Source organism: Gobius niger, assembly GCF_951799975.1.
Source record: "Gobius niger genome assembly, chromosome: 19".
Lineage (NCBI taxonomy): Eukaryota > Metazoa > Chordata > Actinopteri > Gobiiformes > Gobiidae > Gobius > Gobius niger.
In genome coordinates this window covers 1,241,048-1,266,880 of record NC_136870.1, presented here as the reverse complement: position 1 = coordinate 1,266,880, position 25,833 = coordinate 1,241,048, and the positions used below count along the sequence as shown (strand labels likewise).

The 25,833-nt window shown below is 43.7% G+C and overlaps 1 protein-coding gene across 1 annotated transcript in view; it reads right to left on the bottom strand.

Annotated features, from left to right (window-relative positions):
• The window catches only part of LOC306978287 (uncharacterized protein), a gene marked incomplete at both ends in the record, with an annotated part of 236,313 nt that extends 212,081 nt beyond the window's left edge, over window positions 1-24,232 (bottom strand). Inside the window, one exon of the mRNA XM_079576810.1 lies at window positions 24,126-24,232. Coding sequence (XP_079432936.1) covers window positions 24,126-24,232 — 107 coding nt within the window. The remainder of the gene's footprint in view (window positions 1-24,125) is intronic.
• Window positions 24,233-25,833: the final 1,601 nt, after the last annotated feature.

Genomic DNA, 25,833 nt, shown 5'->3' with positions numbered 1-25,833 from the left:
CCCACTGCTCAGGCTCCGGGGGTTTCAATGGTTGGGGATTTCACTTGGGACTTAACTGAAAACTTGTGAATAAGCTCGTGGGAAATAAGTTTGCGTGGCCTCAGGCTGACCACACAGGGGCCTCTGATTATGTTCAGTGATATCTGTTTGTTATGGTTATCTTTGAGGGTAATTTGCCGTAGTAAGCAGCCTGGGCTGTAGCCTGGGCTGTAGCCTTGACGTGTGCTTTTGAGTTAAAACAAATGGAACTTTGTTTTAACTGTTTTACAGGATAATATGGTCCAAGCTCCACTAGCTCAAACATAGACAGAGTTCCACAGTACCACAGTTCCACAGCACAGTCAAAAAACTGTTGGGCCTAAACCCAGGCGAGCTTCCACACCACAAGGGTTCCCCCACCTGTCCATATAATGAACTGCATGGCTACCTGGCCCCGCCCAAACACACAAATCATAAATATAGCTGTTGCCTACAAAACAAAATAACTTAGGAATAGCAATTTTAGCAATTTTAAAGGAAACTAAAACGGCCTTCACACTGTTGTAAAGACCCGAAGCCGACCAATATATTCACTGTCATTTTCGGACTATAAGCTGCTACTTTTTCTCCACGCTTTGGTTTACACGATGCGGTTAGTTTATAGGTATCAATAACAATGCACTGAGTCCAAAAACACTCAGCTGTTTACAATGAAAGACGCACTAACAGCTGCAGATCCAAACACACAGCTGTGGAGACGCTGGAGAGCTCACGAGGTTCCTTTGGGACGTCCCACACTCATCTGCACAATAACTGGGACAGGTGCAAACCCTGTCGTCTTCCTGTAGCTCTGTCAGTGGTGTTTACCGCACACCGGGGTGAGGGCAGCCGGATGCCCTCCCGCGCTGCGCTGTGGCTTCAGGTGCATAATAAATGCGAGGAATTCTCTCACCGCTGAAGGGTCCAGTGAAGCACAGGCTAAATGTATCAAAAGCCTCGAGCGATTGACCACGGACCCAGCTCCCGGGACTCACCTGAGGCCACGTGTTCAGACCGGCTTTAAACACGGCCACTCCTGAAGAGGAGTCGCTGAGCGGGCAGCGCGTCAGTGTGACTGAGAACACGCGCATTTAAAGAATAATGTCATCCAAGTTCTTAACACACTTTTATGAAGGTAAATGTACCTGTAGGCTGCCGTTCTCTTGAAATATTTGACCTTAGAGAAAAGTCCAGTATTTCCAGCGCTGTAGCGCTTTAAATTCTTCAAAATCTTTTGCAAGTCATTCCACGAGAACATGACATTTTACATTTTTTTGACAACCTGTGCCAACATCCTTTAGTACAACTTCCCCCAGTAGACACAAAGCCCCCCAGCAATATGGCAGCATCGAGAATCCAGCATCTACAAGCAGCGTGGCAACTTCTTTCTTTTCAGCACGGAAGTACACGTAAGAGCATTCAAGACTGGATCTTGGAGCCACGGACAGGGAGCACCAGATGGTGTTGGTGGAGCCTTGAAAAGAACGGCTGATGCGATGGTACCATACCATACCAGCGCGCATGGGTTTGGATTAATCTCACGAAGGACCGAGAGAGGAGAGAGAGGAGAGAGAGAGGCGGTGCAGGAGGTACGAGGTTACGAGCTCACGGACCGGGCGGCGCGTGGAGCGGCTTCAAAAACGTAAGCTACGACGCAAACTTCTAAATATTGTCCCGTTCACCCACTGATTCTTAACATTTCGTTAAAATGAGCAAATGCCAATAATAAGCTCAGATTTGCATTTGTATTAGTGCGATAAGAGCCTTGGTATTGAGGAGTTGACGCTCTGAATAAGTCGTTCTCCTCTCAGACTTTACGCACGAGTTTTAACACATTTGCAAAAGTCGTGTTCCGTGACTCTGTTCAGATCACGTTTAGTTTAGATCCATTTATCCTGCAATCTCATATTTTCCTAACATAAATAGTAATATGCAGCATATACATAGGCTATGTAAATGTCTTTAAAAATGCTTATAATGAGAAATGACGATGGTTCACTGTAAACATCGTCAACGGCCAATTAAGGGAACATCGCCCAACCCTATGTGCACAACACACAGTACTTTAGTTTTGGAAGTTAGTTTTAATAACTGCTCTGCTCCAGCCAGGGACTGAAGAGAAAAGGAGATCCAGTGGGATAGTCCAGAGGTCATTGGGGAGCGGTGCATTCTCAGATACGATGGAGATTTATATCCAGGCATCATACTCGATGTGCAAGAAACACATGTTTTAGTGAAATGCATGCATCGTTCTTCTGGCCACCCTATCCTGTGGAACCTGTTTTCAGATATTCTTGAACTCATCCCTCCCCCACAGCCAGTGACAAAACGTGAAGGTCTTAAAAGACGTGTGGAACAGAGTTTCAGAATGAACTCAATGAAGGAAGAACAAAGCGTACAAACCTGATTAATCTTGATTCTTGCTGGCATTAACGTTGGCGTCTTTGCCTCAATTTTTGGTTTTAAATGGCACAATTGTTGGTATCATTGTTATTGATTTTTATAGTGATAAGTATTTATTTTTTCTCTTGCATTATAAAAGCATGAACTGCTATTATTATAAACTGCTATGTTATGTTTTATATCCAACATTTAGCGGTAAAAAAATAAGTAAGTAATTAAGTAATAATGAATAAATGATCATTTCATCTGATGGGTTTGCTTTATGATGGCTTGTATTTGTTTGTTTCGTGATTTTTTGGTAAACTCAATAAAAGTCAGTTCTAGGGTTGGGCGATGTCCCCTTAATTGGCCGTTGACGATGTTTACAGTGAACCATCGTGATGGACGATGATATCGTCCATTTCTTATTATAAGCATTTTTAAAGACATTTACATAGCCTATGTATATGCTGCATATCACTATTTATGTTAGGAAAATGTTGGATTGCAGGATAAATGGATCTAAACTAAACATGATCTGAACAGAGTCACGGAACACGACTTTTGCAACAGAAATGTGTTAAAACTCGTGCGTAAAGTCTGAGAGGAGAACGACTTATTCAGAGCGTGAACTCCTCAATACCAAGGCTCTTATCACACTAATACAAATGTAAATCGGAGCTTATTATTTGCATTTGCTCAATTTTAACGTAATGTTTAGGAAACAGTGGGTGAACGGGACAATATGTACACGTTTGCGTCGTAGCTTACGTTTTTGAAGCCGCTCCGTGTGCTCGTAACTTCGTAACTCCTACACCGCGCCTCTTTCTCTCCTCTCCTCTCTCAGTTCTTCGTGAGAATATTCCAAACCCATGCTAGCTCCGATGTGAGCGCCATCTCGTTATTTTATTTTTAAAACGGTTTAAGTTTCCATACGAAGCAAAGCAAAGCAAAACCACGCGCTGTTAAACTCTGAGCTGCAGAGAGAGAGAGAGAGCTCCGCGCGTCAGAAATAGAGCAGCGCTGCGTCTTTACTTTAATAATTACGGCTAACACATCATGGCTTCTGGCAGGCTACAGAAACTAGCGTGCATATTAGTTACATCCGTGATTTAATTTACAGTGCAATCCCTGCAAAGTTTGCAGGTTTACAAGGCCCACAGAAGACCAGTGCGTGTTTCTGACAGGAGGGGGCGTGGCATCACGATGGTGGCTCTACATCGTGATGTTGCCCATCCATCACGATGGACGACGACGGACGATGACATCGTCCATCACGATGATCACGATGGACGATATCATCATCCATCACGATGGATGATGATATCGTCCATCGGCACAACCCTAGTCAGTTCTATTGATGTTATTGTCTATTGTCCTTCTTTTGGTTACTCAAATATACAATGTCCAAAGATGGTCCTGTCAACCCCGTTACAGTCTTCAACCCCATTATTCTAAATTTAAATTATTTTTTTGTTGAAAGAATAGAGGCCTGAGATCATTTAAAGCCCCATTTATGGCTGGATGCACTAAAAATGTAACATTTCATATGAAAAAGTGTTTGCAATTATTTAATTACTGGTTAGGACATCTGGTGAACATAAAAATCTTGTTTTATAGAAAAAAAATATTTGTGTCTCCTATCAGGAGATGCCTCAGGCCACCCTGCTAAAGCCTTTTTTGAGATGCTTCCTTCAGGGAGAAGGAATCGCTCCATCATATGTTCTACTGATCGACATATGAACAGTTTCTTTCCTCAAGCTGTGATCACTTTAAATAAGGCACTTTAAACAGGCACTTCTATTATATTTATCGGTGTGGACTTTTATTGTACAATGTTTTGCCCTTAGGCTTTTAATGTGGCATTGTTTGTTTGTTCTGTTTTTTATATTGTGTCTTTTTACTTGTTTTACATATTGCACTTTGAGCTCTTTGCACATTTTTTTCCAATGTGGTTTTTCAAACTGCAAATGGCCAATAAATGAATCTGAATCTGTCCATAACGGGTTGAGGAAAATCTCTGCCAAAATCACAAAAAAATGATCAATAACAATTCATATTTAACACATACGATGGGAAAATATGATTTTCTGATGGTGTAATATGTACCTAATGTTGTTATGTAAGATTCAGGATGAATCTTGGACCATTCCTCTTTACAAAACCGCTGCAGTTCAGCAAGATTCAGGCGGTGTACCTACTTATACCTCCCTGTCCTGTGAATGTTTACATGTTATGGCCGATGAATATATGATAAAATGTAAATGTTTGGGTGGTATTAGTTTAAAGGGACTAAACAGAGTTTAAAAATGTTAAGATAAAGTATTTTCCTCCCCCTACATGTTCCTGCCATGTCCTAATGTGTAGAATGAGCTCAGACCTGTTCACCACAACTGCCTCTGAAATCCTGCACTGACACTCAGAAAGCTGTTCATTTGGTCTGAAGTGCCGTCATGCATGAGCTTAACATAGAAGCTGCAGTTACACGTATGACCAGAGGTGACAGTAGTGAGTATAGCTGGCTAACTTGCATCTAGCCCCTTTAAGCAGACACTGTTTACTCATTCCTGTGATTTTGATAAAGAATCAATCAATCAATCAATGGTTTTGTGTAGCCCAATATCACAGCAGGAGTTGCCTCATGCACCGAACATTAAGGCAATAAAACAGAGCAGTAAATGAGACAATGTAAAGTTCAGGCAAAATAAGTATCCAAATAGGCGTCGACATCAGGTGGCAACGAGCGGCACGGGAGGCCCCTGGCCTTAGACTCTCCAGCACAGCAAGGAAAAACTCAAAAACCCAGGGGGAGAGATCCACTCCCATGGACGGACAGGCTATAGAGACCCAGGGCCGATGGGAGTCCCTGAGCAAACGGGCCAAGATCAGACCGTCCAGGCCTTGCTGTCCAACCCCTGTAGGCGTGTTCCTCTGTCAGCCGGTGACCAATTTGAGTCACCAATTTAGGCTGAAATGGGAAAATTCCAAACGGTGTACTTACTTTTTCTTGCTACTGTATTTAATACATGTATTACAATACATACATGTCAACAAAATAAATCCATGAATTTAAACCTGGCTCGATCAATGATCTAGATTTCCTCACCTGAAATACACAGTACACAATTTATACATGAAATGGAACAATTATATTTTCCCTTATTTTTATGTGGGTAATCTATAGCAAAAGTTTAATGATTAATATTCCTAAAATGTTCTCTTGCAGTGATAAAGCCGCTGGAGTTAACAGAGGCAGCGCAGGCACACCGTTAATCAGCGTTCGACTTCTCGCTGGTGCAAATAGCTCACCGTGGCTAATGTGTTATTAAATAATGACATGCTGCTACGGAGGACTGGCATGCAGTGAAGCATCCATAATCACCACACTTTGGAAACTGATTCTCAACGCAGATACTGCACATAATCATTAAAGGGGACACAGTAGTAATTGACTACATTCACCAGCTTTTAAACTGCCATCGACGAGAATGACCCTGCCATGTCTTAGACTTTTTCCTACAAAAGAACAACACAGGATCTGGTTTGCCCGTGTTCCCGCCCCAGTCCCAGGGGGAAGAGCATCACTCCTGCGAAAGAAATCCAGGAAGAACCAAAAGCAGAGCAGAGCCCAAACGAAGACTCGATGGGACGGAATCGAAGTCAGATCAGAGTGAGGAAGTAGCTGACCACGTTCTAATCACAGGCAGGTAACAACGCCCCCCTGAGGCCATTAGTCTAAAACAGGGATCTCCAACCCGGAGCTCTCCAGCCCTTTCTTGGTCACTCGCCAATGGCTTTCTTCATTTCTTTAGGCGCTTCATTTGTCATTTTAGAAGCATTTTGTATTTGTTCTGAATATTTTTTAACTGAATTTGCAAACCAATTAGGTAACTAAAGTCACGTAAAAGGATCAAATTAAAGCAATTTCTTTAATTTTGTTGAAACATATTGACTGAATATACTAACTCTCCAAGGTGAACCACTTTTAAAGGTGCATTATGGAACTTTATATCTGAAAAATGTATTTTACATTTTAGTGACCTAGTGGTTAGCATTGCACCTCTAATTTCGATCACAGTGGTCTCTATGATGCTCCAGGATCAATTGGTGTAAGAGTTTCTGGTAGGTTTTCACTGCTGAGGGACCCTCTCACCAGGAAACAAAACAATTGATCCTGGAGCGCTGTTGAGACCACTGGGAAGTTTGTTTGTTACCATAAAAAGTTACATAAATGGAGTCAATATTTATTGACTAGGTTCGGGAGCAGGCCTACGCCTCAACCTATCACACTTTGCACACCAACCACTCTTGCTTTCACCTAACCACGCCTCTAATTACTCACGAGCCATTATATGCCAAGCAAAGCCTCGTCATCTCAGTTTGTTTGAAACTGTCGACCCCACCCTCCCTCCCTTCATGTCTGTTCCATGATTCTCCTGCTTAGAAGGGGGGTCCCGGATAGCTGGGTTCATCCGAGACGGAGCCCCCACCCACAGTCTCGCCCAGTTTCACTCTACACTATAACCTTGTGAATAAAATCTTAATTGCACTTTGTTGTGGCGTGGTCCTTGCTAGTGAATGCACCTTTAAGTCACATAATTATACTGGTGTCTTTGAAGCTTAAGTGTCTTTGAAGCTTAAGTAGCTGGCCCATGGTTTTGTGATGTAAAAGCAGCTCACCGGGTACAAAAGGTTGGAGACCCCTGGTCTAAAACAGGATCTGACCAGCCTTTTTGGTGATCCGACTCTTCCAGGGCGAGGTCAGATCTCTCTCGTCGGACACCGATGATTTTGGAACACACATTAACAATTCTGTTGAATTTATTTTGGTTTCTCACATTAAATGTGGGATAATCTAACAAAATACATCACACGAGAGCTGCACGGGACTGTTTTTTTCATCCCGCTCCTGCACGCACCCGCTGAATATCTGACCATTACCGCCCACAACGTGTGCAAAGGCAACTTTATTTGTACCGCACACTTCGTACACAAGGCAACTCAATACGCAGTGTGACCGCCCAATACTGCAATGTGTATGTCCACTCCCGCCGGCAACCCTCTGCTGTGTCCCACTGGCCTCACTATTCCCTGTATGCAATACATCGCCAAAGGAGAACAGGTCTTTAAACTAAACAACACGACTGAAGGACAACAGCTGCTTCAATCACGTGTGGCGCATTTGTCATAAATAAATGGCTTGAATATAGACTGTTAACGGTAGCTGCCTACCTTTAGCTCCAGCTGTTAAATGATCGATCGCTTCCTCTCTTGGACAAAAAGGCAATAATCCAACCAAGTTGTTTTCTTCATTCATGTAAAATCCATGTGAAGTTCCCCTCTGGGGCCAGGACTCCCCTGAAAAAGAGATTCTTAATCTAAGAGGGACTACCCTGGTTAAATAAAGGTCAATAAATAAATAAATAAAAATAAAACGTATTTGACTCATATTTATTCCACTGTTTCCGAGCTTGGTTGGTCTTTATCGCAGAAATACCTTATTCCCGGAGTTTAGCAAACTGAAGCAGATGTAGTGAACGCATTCTGCTGGCGTCCGGACACCGGGCAGCTGATATACTCTCTCTGCGGGCCTGTGAGGGAGGGGTTCATTCACAACACACTGCAGAACACAGCAGGCTAGCCTGGCCCACAGTGTTTTATTCAGCCGCCCATTCCCGTGAGATTTGCGATTGGAACCCAATCCCAATGCAGACCTCTACATCACACCAACAAAAAGTCTGCGGAATTGGGCTGAGAAATGCCTGAAAACACAATGCAAAGTAAGAACCACAAGGAGAAATAGGTGCCTTTGTAGCGATCAAATATATTTTTCTGAATTCTTTTTATTTTCTAAAGTTTGTGACATTTATGAAATGGGAACTTGTTTTTGCATTTGACGTTATGAAATGTGTCCTAAAAGAACCTAGAATATAACAGACTTCATTCTTTGTTTCAGTGCAGAGCATGTGGTTAACATTGCCTGCGGGGCAGCGAAGATTTTTCAAAATGAGCAGAAATTCTGGCAGGCTGGGGGTTGATTTTGAAAAAGGGCTGGCAGGCAAAGAGTTAACGAATTGTTAAAAACAAAAGCTGGTCCGGAGAGGCTCGCCGCGGGACAGCGTGTTTAAGGTTTACATCTTGAATCATACATAACTCTTCCTCCATAGTCAGCTCATTATGACTGGAATGATGCAGGGTCATGGAGTGTGTCCCAGAAACCCTCGCTCAGTATTCCATGGATTTACGCGGGTGGGAATGCCCCGAGGTGAAGTGCTAACAAGACGCATATTTGATCTGTTGACAGCATGAGCACCTCCAAGACGAGCAACAACTCCCTCATTTGCATCTGATTTAATGCCCCTGTTCACTTTGCACTCCCGCATCATGATATTTACAGATTCCTTGACCCGAGGTGATCACGGAAAACCCCGGGGGGATAAGGGTAAAAGAACATGAGATCAGTAAAGGGTACGGTCAGACTGTCCAGATGTGTTCTGTCTATCTGATCGATCACAAACACTTTCCATATGCAACCCAGGACTCTCAATAGTTTTCTATTCATGTCTTAACTTACGTCCACCACTGGCTGCTCATGACACACAAACACGATCACAGGGTTTTCTGACATGAGTCTGAGAGGTGAGTGAGGGCTATACACTACTGAAAACATCTTCCTTAAGAAATCACTGCAGACACAAACATTCAGCTGCAATATAAGCTTGGCTACATTTTTTTTGATGAAGTTAGCCTTGCCAAAGTTATTTAATGGATGTTATTTTGGGTGTTTAGATGCGTTGTTTGACAGGGTGGAAGTACAGACCACTTGTATCCATAGTAACGCCTCACACCGCTCTGGTCATGCCACTCGTACAGTGAGAGCAGGTCAGTCCTGGGCTCTACTCATCTGTTTCAGTCTTACAGTGTGGGATTGATGGTTCATTTAGCATGTTCAAAGTGGTCTCTAAAATCGCACCAGCGTTTGGAAGATGTGGACCTATGTTGAAACACAGGGGTGGTAGCCTGGTCTTACCATACCCTCACACTCATCTCGTACAAAGGCTCTGGATATAACCCTCCATGAACCTCCACCATAACCTGGAGGGGTTTGAGCACCTGAATGATCCTGAATGACTCCTTTTCAAGTTTGAAACGACTGGATCTGATTTTACCCACTCGCTAGCGTTTGGCCTTGACGTATGTAATGCGACCGAGTGAGTGAAGCAGCGATCATAACTCTTGGAGACAGCAGCCTTCAATTTTTATTTCTGGATATTTGGGAGTCGAGCCAGAACGGATTGAAGAGTTTGGTGAAATATGTAATCTTATTTGCTTGCTTACAAAAGTTATAAAAACGTTCGTAACTTAGTGTTATGATTATGCTCGTGTCACTGTTACGTTAATGTCCTACCTCGAAAAGTACTGGCAGATCCATGTTGGGCCAAAACACGAGGTTAGTGATTGAAATAAACTTGTTTTGCTGAAACTTGCACGTACTATCTGACTATCAAGGTCAGTCTGTGCGTGTTGGATTAGAGGCTGGACTAACAGTACACTTACATACTTAATATACTGTAGTATAGACCAGGATCATGTGATTTTAAGTGACGTGTCTGACAGTGACTGACTTGAGTGCTGCATCATGGCGACCGTTAAGACAAGGGAGGTGGATCTTAAATGCCACGTATTCCAGGAAATTGACAAATGACTTCTCCTTCGTCGAAGTGAAAGGCCAGTGCGCATTGTATGTGGCGAGGGGCTGGCAGTGATGAAGAAGGCAAATCTTGAGGGCCATTACACCTCGAAACAAATGTGTTTGGATAACATGACTGCTCAGCAAGCAGCTTTCACAAGACTGACCCAAACTTGAAAAAAACAGCTTTGAGTAGCATCATCATCACTGCCAGCAGACATCAGACACCTCAACAAAGATTATGGGAATCTGGCGTGCACAGAAATGATGATCCTCCAGACTAACAGTCCTACGTACAGATACAGCAGATACAGCAGATACCTAAGCCATAAACAAGGACGTCTCCATCGATGAGGAATTGGACTGGTGCATATTCAGACTGCTGCCAAGTCCACACCAGCTTCAACTCTTTATCTACAAACTCCACTGTAAATACTTCTGGCTTCTCTACTGACCTCCGGATTGGATTAATATTAATAACAGCTGACACATGCAGTGCCTTTCGAAACATCCAAAGCACATGAATCCCTCTCCTCTTAAGGTAGAAATAGTGGGGAGGATGCTGCGTCTTCGGCAAGTTTCTCAAATGAAAGGTGTCCACGCGGTACTTTTCCACAGTCCGAACTCCAGCCTTGACTCGCTGCCCACACTCTCTTACAGACAGCAGTAATGACAGTCTCACTCCCCCATAACCGAGGAGGAGAGGCGCTCTGCCGCAGACCCAAACTACACCAGGCAGAGGCGACTTAACCGCGGGGACAAAAGCTTAGTGAAGTCACATTTCTTGGTTTGGTTCAAAATGACTATTGAAATGGAATCAACATACAGGTGTGAAAAATGATTCATATTTGCATGTTTTCTCCACTATTGGGGGGGTGTTATTCGAAATCAACTCTTTTAGAGCTTTTTACCATGTTACAATATTGTTCTCTCTCCAAGAATATCTTTGTGGCATGTTTGGGTAATCTGTGAACCTTCCATGCTGCAACTGGAGCTTGTAAAATGCTCCTCCTGGGGGTCACGACTGGACCGGTGTTCGAATCGCGTAGTGTGGGCGGTAGAAAGACGTGACTAAACCTCAGTCGCAGGAAATGTTTGATTTTGAAGCCTGATTTTGGACACACAGGAGAAGTGTGAGCATAACGGCGGTACGAAGACCACGCCAAACAGCACAACATTACATAACCTAAAGTCCACATGAACCACCTTTTCCAGCTACATTTCAACCATGAACAGAGTTTACTGAGTTTGGAGTCGTACTTCTATCCAGCTGCTTCTCTCTCGGGCTGAGGTCCGTCTCCTTTTCTTATTAAATCCACTGAAAAACGTCCTTGTGTCGCCGACTTTTATATCCATTTGACAGAACGATAAACAAGTTCAGGAGACAGACTCGTAGCCGCTGCACTGAACTGTGTTTGGCCGACAGTGATCACATGACACTGTTGACCAATCAGGACATGTATGTGTTTACCACACTCGCAAAAAGAGGCCTGTCTTTGCTGATCTGGGGTCAGTATTTCCCCTCGAAATAATAATAACAATGCATTGGTTTTATATAGCGCTTTTCTGGACACTCACAGACGCTTTATATTGCATTATTCGTTCACTCCATACTCGGTGGTGGTAAGCTACTATTATAGCCATAGCTGCCCTGGGTAGACTGACGGAAGTGGGGCAACCAATCTGTGCCATCGGCCCCTCCGACCACCACCACACACACACTATATTCGCCAGACTTCCTGGTGTTACTCGCATCCAAGTACTGACCAGGCCCTTCCTGCTTAGCCTCCAAGGTGTGCTGGGATTGGGCAGAGCAAAGGCGGGATGGCCACTCTAAGGAGAGACTGTTATAAAGCATCAGCTGTAACAGACTGGTGTAGTCTGTCGTTCTCATGATTCTTACTCGTTATGTGTGAACTCCCAGTCGTCGTGTGGTGTGGATCCCTCCATTCTTCACAAGATCTTTTAAAGGGATGTTTCAGGATTTTTGACATAGGGCCTCATTTCCTAGTTATCCAGAGTGTTGCTGATTTCTGGAGATATTTTTTTGTAATTCATGCAGTTCTTACATTTGAAGAGTTACGTGGCGCTAGGCTAGTGCAAGGCTAGCGCATTTCTATGGTATCAGCTAGCCTGCATTAAAAACAGTGTGACCCGCTCCACAGAGCACCTGAGGCAAATCACTTATAACACCAGACTAACCATATAAATAAATGTCTGTGTCCATAGAGTCATGTATGGAATATAACTGACCTGCGTCACATGAATGATCGCATTTTGAGGAACTATCACTCCGCCGCTGCGTAGCTTATACAACCACGAAGCTGATGCTGCTCAAATATAAGTTCTTTTAAATGCAAAATGGTTCAAAATACTCTATGGACACAGACATGTATATGGTTAGTCTGGTGTTATCAGTGATTTGCCTCAGGTGCTCTGTGGAGCGGGTCACACTGTTTTTAATGCAGGCTAGCTGATACCATAGAAATGTGCTACCCTAGCACAAGCCTAGTGCCACGAAACTCTTCAAATATAAGAACTGCATGAATTACAAAAAAAATATTTCCAGAAATCAGCAACACTCTGGATAATGAGGAAATGAGGCCCTATGTCAAAAATCCTGAAATATCCCTTTTAGACTGAAAAAAATGTGTAATCCGTACAGTTTAAACCCCAGTCACAGGAAATCAAACATGTTTGAACTTTAAAGCCTGATTCCAGAGCGAACAGGAGAAATGTGGGTTTACCGACCCTAAAGTGAACGTACGGAAAGCAGCGGCCAATCGCAGAGCAGAATGCATACAGCCAGTTTATTTTTACTTCCTGTTTCTGTGGAGTGCAGACGTGCTTTCTAACTGCTCCTTTTGTGCTTTTTTCTTGCCTCTGTCTTTGTTTGACTTTTTGTTTCTCTTGGACCACTAAACTATGGAATTGATTAACTGGAATCTCAACGCAATTGATAAGGCTTTTTTTGACAAAGTGAGGCCACAAAGGACTTTCACAGCTCTGGTGGATTCGTGGAGTAAGTGGATCGTTTGCCAAGCGGTCCTGTCGGTCAGAGACATCAAACATATTTACTTATCTGGACTCCTGGTAACTGCGTATGGACCTGGCTCTGCACTGGTTTATCGGAAAGTCAGAAAGGGGACAGCTTGTACCCTGCTGCGAGCACTTTGGAGCAGGGAGTGACTGAGTGAAAAGTAGCGCACAGTGGTGGACTGTTGTATTGGACCTGGCAGCTCACTGTAGAGACGGACAAAAGGGATGAACTGTGAAGGAACTACCTCCTCTGGAGAACTGAACTAATGCCTGGACTAAGAAAAAGCTCATTCATTATAAATTGATGAACTAATACTGGAATCATTATTTTCCTCCTGAGAGAAGATTGAAGCAGCTGGACCTCTTATCAACACTCAAGCTCAAGTCACGGAGCTAAACCAGATACGGACTGAGGCTTTTGCGACTATTTAAAAGCTCCCTTTTCATTTCTCTATTCTAACAGGGGAGGTTTGTTGTGAAGGGGAGCGGGGGAGGAGCTTAGGGACAGAGTGCCTGTTGAACCAGGAAGAAAGATCAAGGGATACAGTATATAGCATTTTCTAGATAGAGTTCAAGATGTGTTTGAAATGATTACCAAATACTGTACCTCCAAAAAGCAAAAAGCATAATACCCCCTATTTTAACAGATACATTTCGTTTGATGGTCACAAACATGGCAATACACAGGTGGGCGGATGGTTGTTGTTCCTACTTGCTTTTTTTTAACATACATGTATCTCAGAAAATGGGGCCTTTGATGTCACCCACAACATAAATAATAGATGCCCTGATAAGCCCTGTGTATGGAGGGTAAGCCCATGCATTATTTTTTAATCTAAACACGATCCCTAATGGGACGCACTGTCAAAACAAACAATAACACCAGTTCTCTTCACTGGATGGATGAACAGTAGCTGGAGCTAACTCTTTCTGAGTTGATTTATTGTAAACAAAGCCATGTGGATTACCATGCGCTTCCCCAGGTGAACTTTTCTTTCTTTCTGATATCGCTCTGACATGTTTGTTCCTCAGTTCTATGTGTTGATCTCAAAGTTTGTAGCAATTATAAACGTTCCTTTTCAATGGTGATCTAAATTAGCTGAAACTAAATATTGGGTATAGATACAGACGTCAACGCGTCATTCAAAGAAGGAGAAAACCTCTCATGGGAATCACAATTTTTCATTCTTTTTTGCTGTTTTCTGGTGGACTATAAACATGTATCACATACAAATAAAGTCAAGCAGAAGCAGGTCCATGTGCATACTTTAGTACTGCACTTATTAGCATCACTTTGCTAACATTAACATACGTAGCATGAAGCTAGCATAGCTAGTAGGATAGTTGGTCCATCAACCAATCATAAGTCATGAGAGTGAAACGTCGTACATGTATCAGCCAATCAGCTTCAGCCTGACCCCGCCCTATAGCCACTAACAAAGCTGGAGGTTGTTCCGACCCCAGGGGTGAGTCTGTGCTGTGAATGTGAAGGCCAGAGCAGAGCGGAGCCGTCCCTTCAGGAGCACAGTTAGCAGGAATGGCACTCTTCTAGGTCCAGTTGAGATTATTCGCTTGTATCAAAAGTCATTGTTTATAGATAGTGTCACTGATATTGTTTTAACACCCTTAGCTGACCAGAGAGCTGTAGCTAACTATAGATATACACATTTTTCTCTTAAAGTGATTGTCTGGAAGTCTAAATGTTTTACAAATGTTATAACATGTGCAAAATCTTCCACCTGGTCTTGCATTTTGGTGTAAAGTAAGTAATAGTATATATATCTTATTTTATGTTAAGAGTCTTGTATCCTCCCGTGTTGACCAATGAGACAAGCTTTACCTGTGAACCAGCCCGTCAGGTCCAATCAGGAGGGAGGCGGAGGAGCTTGATCATTTATTTTTGAAAACTCTGTTCCAGCTCTCCTCATTTTGCAAACTAAGAAGGGTTTTCTGCTTACAGACTATCACTTTAATGGAAAATGAATAGCTCTTATGCAGGGCCGACTCATCCTACCCCTAGGCCCCTGGGCTAACCATGAATTATAGTCCCCCCCCACACCCACTCACTCTAACCTGACATGGCTCCACTACATGTTCAGCTGACTCATTAATGTAAGCGATCAGAGCCATGCTCACTTATTCTCACAGAGGTGTAGAACTTTTTTTTTTTTTTTTTGTAGGCCCCTGGGCCCAGTGGTTAAGGCGGCCCTGCTCTTATGAGACAGTGTTGTAAAACAAGAAATTAGCAGACTAAAGGCTCATTCATGCTTCACAAGACGCAAGAACTTCTTGTTCTTGCACCCTGAGCTGCAGAACAAAATGAAGTCACTTTTGCCTTGTTGCTGTGGAACTGTCGTCAGTTACAAAACTTTTCCCTGGCGACATTTGGATATTTTGGACCTATGACTTCTGTGAATTGTACATTTTCCAGAGCTTTCCAGAACCCCTGCTTTATTATTTAACATATTTGTTTAATTGCATGTTTCACTTTTCAGGGTCACTTTCACTGAAATTCCAGAAAACTCACTTCACTTCACTTCACTTCACTTCACTTCACTTCACTTTACTTCATTTCATGTCCCCGATGGGGCATTAGTTTTGCAGCACAAGATACATAAAAATAGATACATAAAAACAGAAAATAAAAATGCATTCATTCACCAGTTCAACAAGATGCCGAAGTGCAAAACCTTACAAAAACAGAGGCCTTGGCAGTTTTTGTACAACAACAGAACAAGAGAATACAACAACTTCTTCCCCTCACACTGAATTTGGTGCCTGTAACTCCTTTTATACTCAGCGTTTAGAGTGGAGATGGCTACAGGTATGAAGGAACATTTGTATCTGTTTTTCCCACCAATGGAGCCCTGAGCCTCGAACCAGAAGGCAAGTAGCAGAATTCACCATGAAGAGGATGAGCATCATTGGCCAGAATACACCTGTCCAGAGCACCGGTCAGAAAGTGGAGTCTGAGGAGCTCCAGAATCTTAGCACTCCAATTTACAATTTTGCTGAATGAGTTTTTCGCTTGATGTTAAGGTTACCAAACCAACGCATCATAGAAAATGTTACCAAATGTTATCACCTGGAAGTTATTGACATTGAAACATATGCTTTATGCACAGTGTTTCCCCACAAATGTCTGAATTTCCATATACTAGGGGAGGACAAAATACATTTTGCTCCATGCCAGAAACAAAATCAGGTGAAGTGCCTTTAAGGATAGTGGGCGGTGCCTAATCTTAATACATCTCTGATTGGATGAGGAATGTAGCAACTATTCGACAGAATAAAAGCTGTCAGTTTTTAAGTATTTATTGGTTGTTGAATGTAGTCAAATATATTCATAATTCAGCAGTTGTTAAAGTAAAGGTGGTAAAAGTAAAGAGTACATTTTTTTCCACTTCTTTGTTTTCCCCCTCTGGCTGCTTCGACCATGATCATATATGGGCATTTGCGAAGATGCCGTTGCAGTATCTCGTTTCACTTCCTGATCTTTAAATGAGCTTCCGTAAGCCCCTCCTACCCCTTCTCCTCTTGCTCCCCTTTCCTGTGCAGCAGCTTCAATCAAGAGGAAAGACTGATCAGGAACAACACTGTAACACGGCGTGGAAAAGAGCAGTCAAGTCGAGCGGTGAGATTGTAGTGTGTGTTGGATAAATAATTGGATTTTCTCCTTTTTTCCACTAAACTGTTCACTCCGACAGCACTATTCCCCAAAGCAGGTGAAGGCTGATAAGAAAAGTTGGTTGTAAACTTTTGCAGGTTGCTGAAGATCCTTTGGGATGCATGTAGACGCAGCTGTGTGCCAGACCCAATGATCAGAACTGGACTTCCTGCTCTCCAGTGGTACACATTCCCACACACTCGCACACCTGCTGCTACTGCAAATATACAAGGGGCTCATGCTAATTCAGACGCAACCACTGTATCAAGCATTACACCATTTCATCCTATTATGCTTTTTTATTGTAACCCTTTCATTTAATTCTTTACCTGGAGTGGTGTTTTGTCTCTGTCATGTATAATTGAGTTGCTCTCCCTTTATCCCGCTCAAAGAAACCCACCACACCACTCCGATCTATGTCACACAGATTTTAATGTTTGTGTTGGCTCTCAGTCGTCCAGGATATTGTTGAGGCTATGACACAATCTGTGGTGTAATCCATGAGTGTGGTTACAAGTTTCCGGGTTATTATTAGGAGCTTTTAATATTCTGGTTTGGTCTTTAATCCTATTCTATTATCGGATTATAGAAACCAGTTTCCCGGTTACTCATTGACTGCCAATGACATCTATGGACGTCAATTGAAATCCGAACGTCTATAGACGTCAATTTTTTACTCACTAAAGAATGGAAAGAAGTACAAACAAACCTTTTTTTTAGATGAGAGAGAGTCAAATCTTTCTTTTGGTGGGTTTCGTGTTGGCCTGTAGACCTAAACCTAAGATGTCTGTGGGTCTTGAAAAAACTGTCAAAATCCTGAAAAACCTTTGGCACTGGGGAGCTCTCTGATTTGAAAATGGCTGGCAGTCAATGAGTTAATAAGAAACCTGGATTCTCTAACAGTAACCGGGATATAGAGGCATGTATATGCTATTCCCCGGTTATATTTCTTATGCTTGCACCGCTGTACGTAAGACGGTGGCAAGTCCGACATTAAGAGAAGACTAAGCTTTGACCATGAAAGAACTAAAAGTAGTGAATATTTTCGATGAGGAGAAGCATCGTAATGTGGATTTATGTCAAACCGTCTGGTTTGACTGTCCAACAGTTGCGTTTGCAATGGAAAACTTTTTTATTTATTTCATTCATTTAAGAAATGCAACACAACATTTAGCATGAATGAAAAGGAGCAGAAAGAAGTAAAAACGTATGTCCGCCGCTTATCAACACAAAATCATTTACAGTTCCAGTTCATTTAAAGTTTAAACTGTCTCATGCAGCCGTCTTTTTTTGTTGTTGTTGTCCAAGACATCAAAACACAAAATACAAAATACATAAATAAAGTTGATCTGCTTCTCCGCAGTGTCATCTTTTTGTAACATTGATTATTTTACATACTTCTTAAACACATCTAGAAGGTCCCGGGTTCGATTCCCACCAGGACCTGGCCTTTCTGTGTGGAGTTTGCATGTTCTCCTGCGTAGGTTTCCTCCAGGTACTCCTGTTTCCCCTACCACTAAAAACATGTGCAATAGGTGAATCCTCCAGCCAGGTGATTCTGACTAGTGATGCGCGGGTCAGGGTTTTTTTCAACCCGCGGGTCCCGCATTTGGAGCAGGTTCTAACCCGACCCGGCCCGCCCCACCCCGCAACGTTGTTCTATTTTTACAGCCCGCCCCGCCCCGCACCCGCACCCGCAACCATTAAAAATTACGCGTTACAACTATGATCCGTATGAACAGCACCGGCGTGTCAGCCCCGCGCGCACTCTCTCTCTCTCCCTCTGAAGAGCGCTGGGCAAGAGGGAGAGAGGAAGAGAGCAGAGGTCGGCCTAACGCGAAGTCACACACAGTCACACATACGGTGCAAAACAGGAGACGTGAGCTCCACAAAAGCGTTCTCTGGATCACAAGCTGCAAAACGCTGCTTGTTTTATGAAAATCCGACGTATATTTACGCTAAAAACCTGCTGTAAAGACGACGGAATAAGTTGTGAATGAATTCAATGAATGCGCGTACGGAGGCATAGAGTGCCCGCGACCGGCATTTTTTGACCCGCCCCAACCCGCCCCGCGATCGAAGGACAATTTCACGACCCGACCCGACCCGAACCGCGGGCAGACCGCGGGGCCCGCGGTGGAACCCGCAACCCGCGCATCACTAATTCTGACCATCAGCCTGGCTCCACGTCATGGAGATGGGTCCCCGGGCGCGGCACTGCCGTCGACCACTGCTCCTTACGGGTCGCCAAAGCGGCATCGAAGGATGGGTTAAATGCAGAGGACAAATATCCCTACGGGGACAATAAAGTATAAATACAAATACAAATACAAATTAAAAAGATTAAAAAAGAACAGTTAAAGATACATACTCTTTCAAAGTAGTAGAGTACATGTGTGTTCTGGAAGCGTGTGCGTGTGAGGACTACTTAGCACAAGTCTCCACTTCTTTATAAAAGGACTAAAAGTGTGGTGTGCATCAAACGGCAAAACACAAAACCAAAACTAGTAACCAAGAAAACCCCAAAAGAAGAAAACCTCGGCCATCGGCGCCACGCACTCAAGCACCAAACCACATCTTTGTCTCATTACAAAATGATGAAATAGATTTAACCTGTACATCATGAAAGCGTTTCCCTTCTCTTCCCGCGAGTCAGTCCTTCATAGATGCAGCGGTGTGAAGTTCCGCCCGCGTAGCTCAACAAGGAGAACACCTGATTCTGTGAGATCCTCTTTATCAAAGAACGTTAAAGCAGCACATTCAGTCCTACTTATAAATGTTAGGGCATTAAAACCTTTTAGCAGTAATACAGTAGTACTTTACTTGCCCTTGATAAGACTGTAAGTATTTCCAACATATTTCTGAATAAACAGGGCATCTGCAATTTATTATCATTTCCTGTAATTCATTAATATGAGATTTAATATACAAATATATATGACTCAGACTTTATGTTATTATGATACAATGTTTCTTTATATCTGAAGTCTGTTCATTACTATTCACATGGCGTCTCCTCCCCTCCATTAACCGCCACCTTAACGTGGTGGAGGGGTTTGAGCACCCGAATGATCCTGGAGCTCGGTTGTCGGGGGCTTCGTGCTCCTGGTAGGGTCTCCCAGGGCAAACAGGTCCTAGGTGACGGGTCAGACAAAGAGCGGTTCAGAAGCCCCTTATGAGAGACCAACAGGCCCGGTTAGAACCATGAGGCCGTCCTTCTGTGGACCCACCACCTGCAGGAGGAACCATAGGGGCTGGTGCAATGTGATATGGGCAGCTCCAACAGCTGCCCCCACGACCCGGCAAAGGACAAGTGGAAGAAAACGGAGGAACCCTGTCTACATGGATCAGTCAATGAGAAATATGCTCCAACCATAGACCGTAAAACAGACAACTCCTCCTCACTCCTCCCCGTTTGAAGCATGTTCCTAAAATGGGCATAAGGGCGGGATCTTCACTGTAGACTCCGCCCTTGCGTGACGTGTAGTTTGTGCATTTCTAAAAAAATTCTTACAAAAAAACAGTCTGGTGCCTTTTATTGTAACTAACCCAGCGTTATCACAGAAGGAAAATCAAGCTGTAGAAAGTTTAGGAAAATTAGAAACCAGGTTTTTAATGTGTCTAAAGTGCAATGCATTCCAATGGGGCCCTAGCGGCTATATGGAGGTACTACAGCAATGGCAGCCCCTAGTGTCGTCGTGACAAAGCCATTGGTTCCAACATGGACTGGACATTCTGTGATCTTGGCCCGTCTGCTGAGGGACTCCCATTGGCTCTGGGTCTATAACCTGTCCGTCCATGGGGGTGGATCTCCCCTTCTGTGTTCTCCCTCTTTTCTCCCCCTGGACTTTAGTTTTTCCTCGCCTTGCTGGAGAGTCTAAGGACAAGGGACACCCACACCGCTCCTCATCACCTGCTGACATTTAATTGGACATTATGGTAATGTTTGCCTGGATACTTCACTTGCCTGGACTTTACATTGTCTCAGTTACTGTTTTGTTTTATTGCCTTAATGTTCGGTGCAGCCCTGTGAGGCACCTGTATCACTGCTGTGACATCGGGCTATACAAAACCAGTGACTCCATCAGGAGCATCGTGCACAGAACTGGATACTTTTTATTGCGTAGCAGTCCTCCTCAGTGTTCTTAGGATTTGTTCTTACAGAATTGCCCTTTGGGATGAATAAAGTTGTTTTGATTGATTTGATTTGATTTGATTTGATTTGATTTGATTTGATTTGATTTACAGAAGAACGTTGTCCTAACAAAACGTTAAGAACAAAACTGCGTAAGAATGTGTCGTGAATGAGGCCCAATATCTTTTTATGTCGACAGTGAAGACGACTTTTGGGGGCCCTGCAGTTCCTCTGGGGCCTCACTTTGGGAACCACTATTGTAGAGACATGCAAGTACACATGGTACTAATCCTGCAACAGAACCCCACACACGTGTTGATGTCAGATGCCAGCCAGCCTCACAGGATGGGATGATTGTAGCTTCCATGTCACAGGATCGTATCCCAACAGCTTTCTGTAATATGCTGGACCATGGAAACTAAAGAATAAACCAAAATAACATGGTTACAAGGTTTACAAGGACTTTTTTATGATAAAGCTCTTAAAACAAAACCAGAAAGAAGTCAAATTAGCTGAATGTGAGTCCAAAGAACAGAGTGATGCACTTAGCTTTTACTTGGCTCTTTTGTGATACATACACTCCATCATACACGCGTGTTGCCTTGGAGTGAGCATCGCGGTGACAAAGACACGTCCTCCTATTAATTCATCAGCTGCTCCGCACGGAGAAAATCCCATTAGTCCTCCCAGACGCAAATGTCAACTCGATTCCTTCGACCGTATATTCATATATAAAGGGCCCGTATTACCGTTTCTGCCACTCGTAAAAGCGAACACTTAAAAGAGAAAAACGCGCCGCTCGAGAACACAGCGTTAAGTAAATGTCATCACATGTCCCGTTTTCATTTCAGGCCGTTTCGGAGACGAGGGTTTGTTGTGTTTGCTTGTACAGTATCTGTCATTTCAAAAGCAGGTTCACACAAGGCGGAATCTTCAGTGCTGAATATTTGAATGGGGGGGGGGGGGGGGGGCACTGATCACTGTCTTTACAGGAACAGGCCCCCGTTCTTCCATACCTGCATCTGTCTTTGTGTGTGCGCTCAGTCACACAAAACGACTAAAGATGTTGTTAGCATTTGGCCTCTCCCAATGTGTTCCTACAGCTCCAAACATGCTGTTTTTATCTGTCATTCATTCACCTCTCATTACATTTGTTTTTGTTGAGATTTATGCCAGTTATTTCAATTAGGAATAATCAGAGATTGCAGAATCAATTGAGCTAAACTAAACATCATTTCTGAACACAATCATGAAACACGGATTTTGCAACTCATGCGTTTCAAAACTCGTGCCCTCATCGGGCTCATCTCTGACGGGGATGAGGCCGCCTACAGGAGAGAGGTGGACCGGCTGGTGTCCTGGTGCAGCCACAACAACCTGGAGCTTCAGGAAAGACACAGCCCCCCTGACAGACTCTCCCACCCCCATCTCCATCGTGGACTCCTTCCCCATCACCCAGGACCTCAAATGGGAGCCAACCATCAGCTCCCTCATCCAGAAGGCCCAGTAGAGGATGTTCTTCCTGCGGCAGCTGAGGAAACTTAAGCTGCTGGTGCAGTTTAGGGCTGTCACGGTATGAACATTTTACCTCACGGTTATTGTGACCAAAATTATCACGGTTTTCGGTATTATTGCGGTATTTTTTTTAATGTGTGTTCAGAAAGCATTGATAGTCCTACACAAACTGAAATTGTTTCAAAAAAGTTTAACAGTGCTTATTACATTTTTTAAAAAAAAGTACAGACAAAGCCTTATCAAAAGTGCAACTTTTCACATCAAAGTAAAGGAACTATAACGATGTGTTGTTGATCATTTCGAGGGTATTACATGAACTATTTATAGCGCCAGAAACAAAGAAGAATATTTAAGATAAACCGTCTATATCAGGAAAACTGTTGTTGTCCTTCCAGTGAGCTTTTGCTTTGCAGATTTGTGAAAATGCCTCAGACAGTGATTATTGTTAAATTCATAAAACTGCGGCGAGAGTGAATCTGCCCCTGGGAGCCCCGTAACGCCTTGTGCCATCGTGCGGAGGTATCTGGACACGGCTTATGCTGGCGGTGGCGCTGCAGCCGCACTATGGGGCGACTCGTTACATACTCCCTCAGCCCAAAGTTCCACATCAGCATTTCAGCTAAAGCGCTAACGTTAGCTTCCTGCTATAGAGGGAGACGGTCACGCTAACGTTAGCTTCCTGCTATAGAGCTGTGGGAGACGGTCACGCTAACGTTAGCTTCCTGCTATAGAGGGAGTCGGTCACGCAGGAGAGTCACAGGTTCGAAGTCTTGCTGCTTTAGAGACACTTTTTCCTGCTCGTTCCACAAACAGGAAAACTGTCTGTATCAACTGTCCTTCAGCTTCTTCAAACACACAAACATGTCCAGACTTCAGGCTCGTCTCTGAGGCTGATCCTGCGCTGTCGTGTCGGACGTGATTCCAGCTTCCAGAAAGTTTAGTTTTGGTTGTAGCTCCAGAGGCGCCTGCGGCAGCTTCAGCAGAGGAGACGGCGCCTCATGAGGCTCACTTTGCCTAAACCGCGGGCGCCGTAATCCACCGCGGTAACATATTTTTTTCAAAAACAAGGCGGTAATTATTAATTATTGTCAACATTTTTACCGGGGTTTACCGCTACACCGGTAACCGTGACATCCCTCGTGCAGTTCTACATGACCATCATCATGTGGTCCATCCTCACCTCCTCCATCATCGTGTGGTCCATCCTCTCCTCCTCCATCATCGTGTGGTCCATCCTCACCTCCTCCATCATCGTGTGGTCCATCCTCTCCTCCTCCATCATCGTGTGGTCCATCCTCACCTCCTCCATCATCGTGTGGTCCATCCTCTCCTCCTCCATCGCCGTGTGGTCCATCCTCTCCTCCTCCATCACCGTGTGGTCCATCCTCTCCTCCTCCATCACAGTGTGGTCCATCCTCTCCTCCTCCATCACCGTGTGGTCCATCCTCACCTCCTCCATCATCGTGTGGTCCATCCTCTCCTCCTCCATCACCGTGTGGTCCATCCTCTCCTCCTCCATCACCGTGTGGTCCATCCTCTCCTCCTCCATCACCGTGTGGTCCATCCTCTCCTCCTCCATCACCGTGTGGTCCATCCTCTCCTCCTCCATCATCGTGTGGTCCATCCTCTCCTCCTCCATCACCGTGTGGTCCATCCTCACCTCCATCACCATGTGGTACATCCTCTCCTCCTCCATCACCGTGTGGTCCATCCTCACCTCCTCCATCACCGTGTGGTCCATCCTCTCCTCCTCCATCACCGTGTGGTCCATCCTCTCCTCCTCCATCACCCTGTGGTTCCCCGGCGCTACAGTGCATTGTTTGTTATGTTTTTTTTGTTGTACTTGTTGATGTTTTTGGCTGTCGGAGCACTACGAAGGGGGATAAGCTCAGGAGTGGGGGGTGAACGTGTGCTTTTGTTTCGGTAATATTGATCTTACAGATTATAGGCCAGTGTATCTAAACCAGACATGTCAAGCTGCCAAAGCTGACCCGCGACATGATTTAATCCGGCCCCTGATTTGTACAGCACAGATTTCCCTATGTCAAAAAAAACAAAACAATCTAAGTCTCTGTGCGGAGTTTTTAAGGAAATTACCAGTATGCTCACTCAAGCCACTAGGGGGCAACTTTAATAAAAAACATGTGTCCAGCAGAGGGCACTGACATGATAAGAGATCAGGACATTACAGCCACGTGGTAAATGGTCAGTCTGCCCCAGGGCGGCTGTGGCTACAGTAGCAGCTTACCTCCACAGAGTGTGGAGTGAAATAATAATGACTACGATACAATGACTACAGTGTACTTTGAGAAACTTGTGTGTAAGCAGTTCTTTTTGTTTATTACTATTCTCAATCGTGTTTTCATGATAGCATTATATGCGGCCCGGTCGTGACCCGCCATGGCAGCTGGATTCCGGCCCACGACCCAAATGAGTTCCACACCCCTGATGAAAACGTATCCTTTCCCTTGCGTTGTCATCGCTTTTTTATGTTCTCTTTCATCTCATGTTGGACATGTTTTTGTGGCTTTTTTGTGGCACTTTCATCTCTTTTTGTCACACTTTTTTGCTACTTTTTTGTCACTATTTTTGGCTTTATTCAAGTAGCTTTTAGATTTGGGTAAAGCCAAACTGGAGAAAATGTGCTCGGTTCAGGTGGGGGTTAAGAGGTTAAAGGGGCCATTTTATACTCACTACTGCCACCTCAGGCCATATGTGTAACTGCACCTTCTATAATAAGCTCGTGCATGACGGCACTTCTGACCCAAAGAAACACCTTGTGAGTGACAGTGCAGGATTTTAGAGGCAGTTGTGCTGAACAGGTCTGAGCTCATTCTACACATGAGGACATGGAGGAACATGTAGGGGGAGGAACATCTTTAGACTCTGTATAGTCCCTTTAAGGAAGAACACAAGGCAGCACGATATAAACGAGGAACTTTATATTCATGGACAAGAACATTTTACTATGAAATTGGAAATATATTATTAAATTTGTGTTAGTGCTTATAAATGTGAATGTGACGCTGTAAATGAGAGATGTGGCTGCATTATACAGGTGTGATGCTGTGTATGTACTGCCTGAGGGTCAGTGTCAGCGAGAGGGCTTGTTCTGATTGCTTATTCATTGCATGCTATTGTGTATATATATATATATATATATACATATATATATATACACACATATATATATATATATATATATATATATATATATATTACCTGTACTGCCTACAATGTTGCTGTGTATTATCTTTGTAACCAGTGACTGCAGATGGAGGAAACTAGCTATCTAGCTATAATCTGGTGCAGAACATATCTGTCTTTGAGCTTCATGTCTCTGTGCACTGTCCCTTCAATAAAAATATAAATAATATAAATAATAAA